Genomic DNA, 11,632 nt, shown 5'->3' on the forward strand with positions numbered 1-11,632 from the left:
TCAACAAATATCTTTTCCACTAAACCGCGTCCTTTACTGTAAAGCAACAATATAGGTCAGTCTGATAATACGATAATAAACCTGGAGATCATAAAAATCATCGGCCACGTGTGAAGGAGGTCATCATCATCACTTCACGTTAACCCCTCCTCCTGATTAATGGTGAAAGTCAAGTGTGTTAAGATAAGTGATTTCCAACCATCAGAGACGTTTTTCCAGTATACAAGGATCAAATGGTTTCCATGAAACAGGAAATGAGTCATTCTCTGTCCCCAGTAAAACTCAATCAAATGTCCTCAATGAGTGGCTTTATTGTTCGGCAGTTTCTTTCTTTTTTTCTTTTTTTACATTTTGGAGGACATTTGTAATTGTTAGCTGTTGTCAGTGCGAGTTTGATTTTCCTCTCGTGGTTCGTTTTCAGGCGCTGGAGGAATATGGCACACAGGAATCATCAGAGCAAAACAACAGTGAGCTGGAGACCAAGATGGAGGTGGCCAGGCAGAGTCTCCGGAGGGCAGAGGTAACAGGAGTGTGTCTGTCTGTCTGTCTGTGTGTGTGTGTGTGTGTGTGTGTGTGTGTGTGTGTGTGTGTGTGTGTGTGTGTGTGTGTGTGTTATTGAGGAAGAAGTGGATTTCTCTGTTTTCTCAATCAGCGTCCTGTTACTTACTGTGGCTCCAGTGCTCCACCTACTGGTGAAAAAGATGAAATGACAGATTAAAGTGTATCAGCTGAACTGCAGCTGTAGCTGCAGTTCAGCTGATACTGCAGCTGCAGTATCAGCTGCAGCTGCAGGTCAGTGTTGGTGATCAATAGTTAAAGACCTCCTGATGATCAGTGCTAATATTAATGTTTTCATCCTGGATGGAGAGTTTTAGCATCACATTATGATCTAAACTCTGTTTCACATGTGCAAAAATAAAATTGAGTGGGAAAAAAGTTCTGGTTGTAATTTTAAGACAAAACAATTAATTAATCAAATAATTATTTGTTTGACAGAAAGTTTAATAACTGAGTGACTGTTTGATGAAAAATACAACATATTTTTCGACTCAGCCTCATCAAATGTGAATATTTTCTGATGTTATTTATATTGTAAATTTGATCCATGACTCTTGGTTGGACTAAAAAAAAAACAACTTGACACTTGTAAACAATCAGAAAAATAAAAAATAGAGTAATTGATAAAGAGTCATTAATTAGATTCCGGTGGTGCCTGTGTGGGATTGTTTCTTGTATGATTCAAATACAGCGTGTGTGTGATTATAATATGGTTTAGCTTTTCAGCTATTGGTCTCAATTTTCAAAGTCTGGTTAGAAGCAGACCAAGATCGTCTTTTTCAGGCGGCCTCAGTGAAGTTTTGTAATCCTCACCAGCCTTCATCCCAGCCTGAACAAACCGAAACAGAAGGTCAAACACCAAACAAGTTTGATAGATCCAAACCAAACAGGGTGAACACAAAATCACTTTTAATAACTTCATAAAGAGAGAAGGAAGTGCTGCTGTGCTCGGATGGCTCGTCTGACAGGTGCACTGCAGTGAGGCAGGTAAAAAGTACAAAAAGACTAAATCCAGGAAGTCATAAAATAAGATAAGATAAACCTTTATAAAGTTCAGGTGTCATAGCAGCAACAACAGCAGCAACGAGAGTGAAACACAAATAAGGAACAATTAGAGAAGTACAGGAAAAACAAAAGAAATATTGTAAAACTCTTAGTAGGTCTGTTTGTTTGCCTTTGCTCTGAGAATAAATTTACAGCCTCATTTCACCAGAAGACTACAGGTGTGAAAGAGGCCTGAGGTCCAGTTGTATTTCCTGGTCTGCTTTTGTTGATGACATCCATCATGTTTGTTTATTCATATTTGTTTACTGATTTTACAGACGGTGAAGGTGAAAGCAGAGGCCCGTCTGGACTTGCTGAGGCAGGCGGGCGTCGCTGTTGAAACGTGGCTGAAGAGCGCCATGAACCAGGTGATGGAGGAGCTGGAGAACGAACGCTGGAACAACCTCAGTACCCATGATCCTTCACTCTCCGTAAGACCCACGACACACTAATGCACAACTGCATTTGATTGTCTACTGCACCCAGAATCATTATAATTAAGTCTAAGTCTGTTTGAGTTTTGTTTCTCTTTCTATCTTCAGCTCAATGTAACGTCTGTCATGTTTCTGTAGGGAACGGCAGATTTGGAGCGAGAGGACGAGGAGGAGATGGAGGACAGCGGTGAAGTGTTAGACGACAGCAGCTCCAGCCCCTCCAGCACCCTGAAAAACTATCCACTCACCTGCAAAGTCCTCTACTCCTACAAGGTACCAGCGAAACACAGACTACTGCTTCCTGCAGGCTTTGGCCTTTTTCATAACGGCACATACTTGAGCATAACTTGTGTATAAACTGTTAATTTAAACTGTTGCTCCTTCATGTTACGTCTTATTTTTCATATATCCTGACATGTTTAGAATTAATAACTTGAAATACTTTACTTGGCAAGTTCAAAAACTATCAGCATATTTTTACTTGTGAAAAGGTTGGGCTGTTCTCGCTCTGACAGTCTCCTCACGGCTCTATAACACGTCCATAATCACTCCTTACAGACCTGATGTAACCAAACGGACAGAAATGTTGTATTTCAGTCGTCTTTTCTACATTGTTTTATCACACTGTTTGAGGTTTGACTGGTGTGTTTTAAATTTAATTCTATGATGGTATAATGGTTTGAAGAATTGATGAAATCTACTGCTTATCAGTCACATAACTGTCGAGGAAGAAAAGAAGCATTGATTCAATTTTCTTTTGCCAATTTACTGAAATGTAGTTAGAATATGAATTTAAACATACATTTTCTGCCTTTTTCATAACTATTGGTTTACAGATAGATTACTGTAGGTATTCATACTTTCACTTTTCAAAACTTTGTAATATTTTCACAGTATTCACTCCATGGATCCCCAGTATTTTACCCTAATAGCAGCATTCAAAAAGTGTCTGGCAGTTTAAAGTTAATAAAATGGCTAATTTATTTGGTGCACTTGGCTAAAACTGATAACTTTCACTGTTCGGTTTCTGATGAAACCTTGTTTGATTCAACTCTGTGGTCGTTTTAGTGAGAAAATTAGTGTTTTCATTTTGACATTAAAGAGACAAAATGGCAAATTAAATCTATAAGCCACAGTAAGGTGCTTAAAAATGCTTCTCTAAAGCAACAACAACTGAACATTAGAACCAGGACTGTTCTGTATTAGACTACATTAATTTCAACAAGGTACAGCTGATAAACTGCTGAGAGTGAAGTCAGACGCACACAAGCTTCTCTGTGTCTTTAATGTTTCAGCAGGGGCCAAAGCTGTTAGATTAGGATTCTTTTTTTTTGCCCGAGTCACATTATTTTTCGTGCAGACAAAATGCAAACAAACATCTGTTTCCTTGTTTCCAGGCGTCTCAGCCAGATGAACTGACCATCGAGGAGCAGGAAATCTTGGAGGTCATTGATGATGGAGACATGGAGGACTGGGTCAAGGTACATATATCCCCACATCTGAGCTGTGTTCCTGAAGTTTATTTGAACTCATTTAGCTTTTTCTTGATGATGCTTGCTGTGGATTTCCCACCCAGAACTTTTCAGCACTCGTCATCATCATGAGTATATATTTTCTGCATTTCCAGGCCAGAAATCGCAATGGACAGGTAGGCTACGTCCCAGAGAAATACTTGCAGCTGCCTTCCTCCAACAGCCTGCTGAGTATGCTGCAGGCTCTGGCCGCGCTGGACGCCAGATCCCATTCCTCCAGCAACTCCACCGAACCTGAAACCGAGCTACCGACCGGCTCTGTCAACGGAGACTCCAGTGGTAAAGGAACACCTCGACTAAACAAATGCTTGTCACTGTTTTGTAGCGAAGGATGTCTAAACCCGTCCTCCTCTGTTCCAGTGTCGTTTGCGAAGGCCCTGTACGACTATGCGGGTCAAACGGATGATGAGCTGTCATTTCCAGAAGGCGCCATAATCCGCATCCTCAGCAGAGAGACCCACGAGGACGATGGTTTCTGGGAGGGAGAGTTCAACGGCGTCGTCGGCGTGTTCCCCGCAGTTCTGGTGGAAGATCTCACCGGGTCCAGTGAGAATGGAGATGGACAAAGAGACGGCAGTGCACAGGTACGTTGATGCTCATCAGAGTCTGCCTGTTCTGAGCTGACCAATCAAATACATGAGGAATATGATAACAGAGAAAGTGATGGTGTGGAAACAAAAAATGCTCCTGTATAAGGCCTTGTTTGGTTTGTTGTTGTACCTCAAATGCATGTTTCTGAAGATTTTGTGGGTTGGTTTTTAAAACTCTGGAGCCAAATTTATCAGACATCTCAGAATCCCTCCCTCAGAATCTTCCTTAAAGATGCACAAAAGGACAAAAATACTCTGAGTAGTACTTAAAGGAGCGTTTTCTTTACAATCGCATGTCCAGAAATGAGTACTGCAGTCCAAATAGTGAGTTGGAGCCACAGACGGTGTGTTAAATAGGTTGAAATCTTATTTAATGTATGATCTATAGTTGAAGTGAGTGAGGGGCACAACTTGAGATCAGCAGTTTTTAACTGTCAATGTAAAGTTCAGCCTGTTGAAAACAAAACAAAAGCGCACTGCTCTGAAAATACACTCTGGAGTTCAGTGGCTGCTTGTCTCACTACCTGCCAAACTCCATTAACATTTTGCTGAATTTAAATGTTTAAACATCAACTCCTTCTAAAAGAAGTGTGCAGAAATTACATTATTTAACCTAAAGAATTAAACTACAGTTTGCATGAATGCAGCTTGTTGAAGAAAATAAATCAGTTATCTGAGGATCTGTAAAAACTGATTTATTTACACACGTGTTTGAAATTATGAACACGTTTGGCCACTTACCACTGATTTTCTGCTCTGGGAGCCTTGATGAACACGATCCCAAACAAGGTCGACGCCAGCTAACACTTTGAAACTATAATTATATATATGTGTGCTATATGGAGCTATAATTCTTTTTTTCTGTCGTTTTCAAGGCGTCCCCCTCCCCTCTGGCCCACTGCGACCGATCGCCTCGTAGTCCCTTCCAGCCGGGGCCGCTCCACAGCAGCCCCCTTCAGACGCCCACCATGTCCTCCCCTCAGTCGAGTCCCTGCAGCGCTACAGCTTCTCCTATTGGCCGACCACCCTCCTATCACAATGGACATCACAGGCCGCCACCAGCGCCGCACAAAAGCCCTTTTCAGAGTAAGACTTACCAGTTTGTCTGTTTTTGAAGTGACGGTAGAGTAACTACGATGTCTGAATGTTTTGTTTTAAAGGGAAAAAATAATTCAAGTGTAAGTGATGTTTCCACTGCTGTGTTCAGGTCCAGCACAAGGCTCCCCTCAGCCCCCCAAATATCCAGAGAGCAGCTCCAGCACCATTCGACCTGTGAGTAAACGCACACTTTCTGTGTTTCTGCTGATGTTTAACCGGCTGCTTGAGCAGAAGGATGATCCAGTTTATACACGTCACTCACTCTTGAGAACTGGGACAAAAACATATTTTGAGGTTTTTTGATTTTCACTCTTAAATTCTGCTGGGAAAATGTATTTTAAAAGACCAAACTCTTTGCTGTTACTCTGAGCGGTTTAATTTTTTATTAAATAGGATTTCTTTGCGGTTGTAGGAAATGTTTCATGGTTAATATATTTTTATTCATTTATTTATTTATTTACAGATCCTGATGATAATGTAATTTGTCTCTCTGATAAACAACAATGCGGTTTATAACAAAGAACAGACATTATGTGATTTTTTTTTTGAGTAAACAAATTTTAGAAATACTTATGTCACCTCTGTCAGCATAAATGTCAACTAATGTCAACTGCTAATAAAATCTACATCTTTAAAACCTAATTCTTATTCAGCTTTGATTTAAAAGGGCATTGGAGTTGACATGTTATGGTTGAGGCACATCTGATAGTAACATTATTTATTTAATTAATTTTAAAAAACAGAAAGTGCTCAGCAGTGCTTGAGCAGTTTTTCTACCTTTTATAAAGCATGAAGTGACACGGGGTCCTCGGGGTACAACTTACCCCTTTCATGTCTGATTAAATCATGTTTTTGTAAAAATCTGTTGACAGAAATCTGAGATGCAACTTTAAAGGGCTGACATTTTCATAAAAACTATTTTAAAACAAAAATGATTGCAATAGAATATTTTTGCATGTATGTTATCAGTAGAAATGGTTAGTTTTAGATTTTGAAGGTTTTTAACAACTTTTTAAATTATTTGATTGGAGGATAAGGCTGTTTTCTGGCAGATGGCAAGTTGAGAAATTTTAAAAAAATTAAAGCAAACCAAAACATTTTATTAATTACATATATTTCATATATAATAATTAAAGAATGGGTGATGTTCACGTTAAATTATAGCCATATTATAAACTGTCACAAACAATAACTGAGCTTTAACTGTTTTGATCTGTATTTTAATTGACCATCCATTGATCGATCTCTCCAGGTCCGCGCTGCTCCTCCGCCTCCTAAGCAGCATCCTCGTGGTCAGGTGAAGCGGAGGGAGGAGGTGGAGATAACGCTGGTGTGAAGGTGGCGCCACCCTGGCGGTGGCGGCGGGGACGACGACTCTGTTCAAACCAGCTGGGACTCGGCGGCTCTACGCCTCTGAACGCACTCCCAAAGGAAATCCCCCGAGGAAACCTCCCTGAAGACGGCCGGAGGCCAGGAGAGGCCCCACACTTTGTCCTCTTGTCCTCAGAGGGTTTGTGTGCTGCGGAGGAATATTGTGCCTTTCTCTTAACTTGACTCCTTTTAATTTTCTCTCATTCTCAGTTTCATTTCCCACAATCCCCGATCCAGTGTTTGTCTCCTGTTTGACCTGTAAATAGGGACAATATTGTAATCAAACTTAAACATCCTCCAGTCCATATTGTCCATGTCTTCTACCTGGACATGAAGCAGTCCTGATAAAATATAGTGATTACTGACAGAATATCTGCTATCAGTATCTTCAGATATCAGTCCTGGCATTGGTTTTCCAAAATGCACACCGTTCAAATCCTGTCTCTGTCCTTTGCTAATGCTCATGGTACGTGATATAGTGATGACTGACAGATGATGTGACCAGTCAGTGAGTGATATAATGTCTCTGCTCTGGTGATGTGAGAAAGTGATAGTAAAGACAACATTATATTATCAGCTTGTGGTGGTTTGAAGTAAATCCAATCCATGAGCGCCATTTTTGGGCTTCAAAGCTTCAGTGAAAATTACGCGCCAATATTTGCAACTCGCTGTATCTCACTCACATCGAACTTTTATTACTTTATACTTTACTATCTTAATTATGAGTCTAATGAGAGTGACAGTGCGCACGGATGGTGGCGCTCGCATGTAAAAGAAATGATCCTTTGCAGATAGTTTCGCTCTGTCACATGCACAGTCTGCACAGGTTTTAAAAGCCATAGAGGAGCTCCGTTTCTCGCTCTTCTATCACTGCTCGATTCCACCGGGCTGCGCGGTGTTACGGTGGTGCCACGGCGGTGCCACGTTCCAGACAGCGCTTGTGATTCTACCTGCGACCCTGAAGCGGCTCTTCAATCTCGAAACGCGCAGAGTCTGTTTGACTGATGCTGCCTTAATCTGCACAGAGCAGGAAGTCAGACACGGCATAGTGTGCCCCCCCCTTCAGAAGCTGAAAAAAGTTCAGTCCCCCACCCTACAGTTATCAATCATTAACAATAATTGGTGAAGAAGCTGATTAAAGATGATTCAAGACTTGAATTTTAATGAAGTGATATTAGCGTTTGTCTCCCCTACGTAATTCATAGTCATTCAACTTTCTTTCACTCTTTATTTCTCCCCCCACAGAGAATCCGGTCAATTTTCAAAATAAAAGACCTTGTGCAGATTTGGATCATGAAAACAGACAAAAAAGAAACGCTTCTGAAACGCTCGTGTTGGGGTCATGCAGCTGTTTTGAGGACAGATCAAACCGTGGCACAGACGAGGACATGCTCAGTGGACCAGAAGCATCAAATCCTCATTTGGATGTTTGTTACTATGGTAACAGTAGAAGCTTTGAAGCATTCAGGTCAGCCGTACGAGACACTAAATCAGAATCATCAGAAAACGTTTTTCTTTGATGAATGCAGAAATCTTCTGTACCTACGTAGAACGATATCATAGAATCTCATTACTAATATTATAATGATAATTTGGCAGCAGCTAATTAATCTGTTGATTATTTTCTTGTTTAATCATTTAGTTGTTTGGTCTTTAAAATGTCAGAAAACGGCAAAAAACATCAGATCAATCTTAACGTCCTCAAATGTCTTGTTTTGTCCGCATCCCAAAGATATTCAGTTTACTGTCATAAAACAGTAAAGAACCCAGAAATATTCACATTTTAGAAGCTGGAAACAGAGATTTTTTATTTTTTTCTTAAATTACTCAAACCGATTATTGATTATCAAAATAGTTGGTGATTAATGTAGTAAGTAATTAATAATTGATTAATTGTTGCAGCTGTAAATAATAATAATAATAATTTTCTGTTGTCTCACTATATCACTCACCGTGCGGCTCACTCTCTTCACACAGCGGTTTTGAGCTGTCGAGAGTTTTCACGATTGGATTACTTCTATGCAACAACGTTTTTCTTTGGCAGGACGTCGCAGCGGACGTCCTGAACATGTCTCATCTTCAACACAAACCAAAAGTCTGGTCGTCTCCACACTCGATCAAAATGCCAGCATGGACGAGGCTGGTCCTCTCCTCGAACACACGTAACTGCACACGGTTACATTAACAAGGGAAAAGTGGCAATTTTAGTTGAGTGATTTTTGTTGATGTCAGTAGGGAGAATCTCCTAGAAACGTTGATCAAAATAATGGATCCTTTACCTTTGTTGTTGGAATAATTCTTAAACCCTGCTTCTTATGTTAGTTTTCTTTGCACCAAATGCTCAGAAATTTCTAAAGGGAGAAACATAGTCCTACATACATAGTCTAACTTTTTTCTCTTGTGTTGTAAAATAAAGATTTAGAAATGTTATAATGACACTAATGTAGCCAGTGAAGGTTGCTGGTGAGAGCGGTGGTTCGTTGTTGAGGAGGTTGCAGTTGGTGACAGTTTACACTGAGGTAATGTGCAGTTTAAACATGCCTTTATTTTTAAGGAGGAAACCATCCCGAGCTGCTAGCTGTCCAATTAAAAAAACAAAAAAACAAACAAAAAAAAACTATACTGTCATAGTGAAGCACTTTTTGATGTCTTCTTATTCCTTTTCAGTATTGTGGATGCTACGTTGTTTGTTCATTATTTCTTGTTTGACGTTTTGTTTACCAGCTATATTGGTAAGAATTCTTTTCTTTTATCTGCTCTTGCGTTATTTAGCCTTAAATAGCCATTGTAGTGTCTTTGATTGAGATTGAGATATGACCTTTGGATCGTATTGTTTTTGAAATATCAATAGTTTACAGAGAGCTTGGAGATGGATATCTGTATAAATAATAGCACAGCTTTTTTTTCCTTTTTTCTTTTATTTTTTCTAGAATTAGGATAAAAAAAAACTATTAAATCTTAGTTTAATTCGATCAGAGGAAAAGAGATATCTGTCAGCCATGTTGCTGTGTTCTCGTTGATCTCCTTGAGATCTGAATGACATCAAACTTATTTTTGAAGTTTGCATTTACCCTGTTGTATTGAAAAAAAGAAAGAAGATAGTCGTCAGACTGAAGTCTCTTTTCCCAATAGAGGAGTTGTTGTTAACTTGCTACTGGTCCTGACTCCATTTTAAGTCTGAATCTGAAATAATTCAGTGACAAACTGCCCACGTTTTACAATGTAAGCTCTGCAGAGCGTCATATTTACACACCAGTGGATGTTTAACTGTATTTATTGTGTACAAATAAATGTGAAATAGCTTAAATGAAAGAAAACAAGACTCCATTTTTTTTCTTGTCATGCTGATGACTTTGGTTTTGATGCCTTCTGTTGTGCTGATTATAGTATGTGTGTTTATGTCAGTTATTAGTTTTATTTTTCATTATTTTTTTATTTTTATTTTTTGTTGTCAGTTCAGTATAGTTTTGGATAGTTTCCAGAGTGTGTTTGCTTGTTTGAGTTTAGTTTTTAATTGTTTGAGAAATGTTCATTTTTAGTGTAGTTTCAGTATATAATATGGGGGTATTTGTCAGGGGCAAGCTTTAAGAAATTCAGAATAGGGATTACAATACACACACACACACACACACACACACACACACACACACACACACACACACACACACACACACACATACTTTTGAAGTCTCATATAGTCATCCCAGTCGCAATAAACCAATGCCTTTGTGTGCTTGTTGTCTTGACAAGTTGTCAGACTAAAACTTATTAATTCAATGTTAATGTTTCATTTTGTTTCAGTTAGCCTTTTATTCCAAACCTATTTTTTTTTAGTTTAGTTTCAGTGAACTATAATAACCTCTGTGTGTGTGTGTGTGTGTGTGTGTGAGATCAGAGCACCATCTTGTGGTCAATATTAATATCGCATCATCCATCCTGCATTTCTCTCCTCTGACAAATGTGGAGTTTGGGTCCCAAAGGAACTGGGAGTTTTTGTGTGTGAAGCTGTTTGCAGCTCATTCATGTGCTCTTCTTGCTGATGTCAGTCAGAAAAAAAAACCCACTAAAACCTCAGAACAAACATGAAACACGCACTTTGAGTAGACGTGTATCAGCTTCGGATCACTTTAAATGAAATGGTTTTACACAAAAGAAGAAGAATCTGAACATTCTGACGACAGTGAACGCATCGCGGTCGTCTATCTTCGTTGACTTTTTAACCACAAACTGAACCACTTCTCCTAACGGCTTTATAAGTCAGTAACATGTTGATTTTAAACATAATAAAGTCCTTGAATAAAACAAAGCACGTCTACAGGAATGTATTGTGTATTAAATGTTATGAAAAATATATCTGAGAAGTGTTTTTGGTGCGTATTTCTTGAAGTATTGCAGCAGGAAGTTTGTTTGTATGTGTCTTTCAACCAGTTCATTTTACCGTACGTGTTACCGTGCTGTTTTAATTTTAAACTGAAATCGTCGTACATCCTGTTTCAGTGCAGCTAACTCCGGCTAGCTTCACGGCAAAAGCTTCGATTTATTTGCTTTGACGCGGTGCATTGTGGGCCGTCATCTTGACTCTTGCTGGCTAGTTTTTTAAATGTATTTTATTCTGAAGAGTTGCGTGAAGTTAAACCGAATTAGCGAGAAAAGCTGCATAAAAGAAAAAAAGGATAAACATCCATTATTATTTTTTATACATTACAAACTGTTATCCTTTTAAATGATTTTTGTTTCATAGACCGATAAATGCGACAAAGCAGGGTTTCTTATACCTGTTAATGTGCATATATGGATAAGGAGTTTCGCTATTTAGATACTAAGTATACTGTGTCAGTGTCCGTCTGTACCACTGACAGGAGACAAAACCCATATGGTACTTGGAGCCAAATCGATCGATAAGATTTTGCGCATGTGAATTAATTTCACACACTGCAGTTTATCACTTTTTGTGTGCAGGTGAAAAGAAAAAATCATACCCGTCCAAGTTTATACATGTGTGATT

General features: G+C 39.2%; 1 protein-coding gene across 1 annotated transcript in view; it reads left to right on the plus strand.

Moving 5' to 3' along the window:
• The window catches only part of LOC146319546 (F-BAR and double SH3 domains protein 2-like), a 45,389-nt gene extending 38,232 nt beyond the window's left edge, over positions 1-7,157 (plus strand). The window contains exons 12-20 of the mRNA XM_084730115.1: positions 422-520; positions 1,881-2,033; positions 2,175-2,309; positions 3,434-3,517; positions 3,664-3,847; positions 3,929-4,152; positions 5,034-5,244; positions 5,366-5,430; positions 6,509-7,157. Of these exons, the coding sequence (XP_084586241.1) occupies positions 422-520; positions 1,881-2,033; positions 2,175-2,309; positions 3,434-3,517; positions 3,664-3,847; positions 3,929-4,152; positions 5,034-5,244; positions 5,366-5,430; positions 6,509-6,592 (1,239 nt within the window). The 3' untranslated portion in view covers positions 6,593-7,157. The remainder of the gene's footprint in view (positions 1-421; positions 521-1,880; positions 2,034-2,174; positions 2,310-3,433; positions 3,518-3,663; positions 3,848-3,928; positions 4,153-5,033; positions 5,245-5,365; positions 5,431-6,508) is intronic.
• The last annotated feature ends 4,475 nt before the right edge of the window (positions 7,158-11,632 follow it).

The sequence above is a fragment of the Lutjanus erythropterus genome, chromosome 11 (genome assembly GCF_056507025.1).
Source record: "Lutjanus erythropterus isolate fLutEry1 chromosome 11, fLutEry1.hap2, whole genome shotgun sequence".
NCBI lineage: Eukaryota > Metazoa > Chordata > Actinopteri > Lutjaniformes > Lutjanidae > Lutjanus > Lutjanus erythropterus.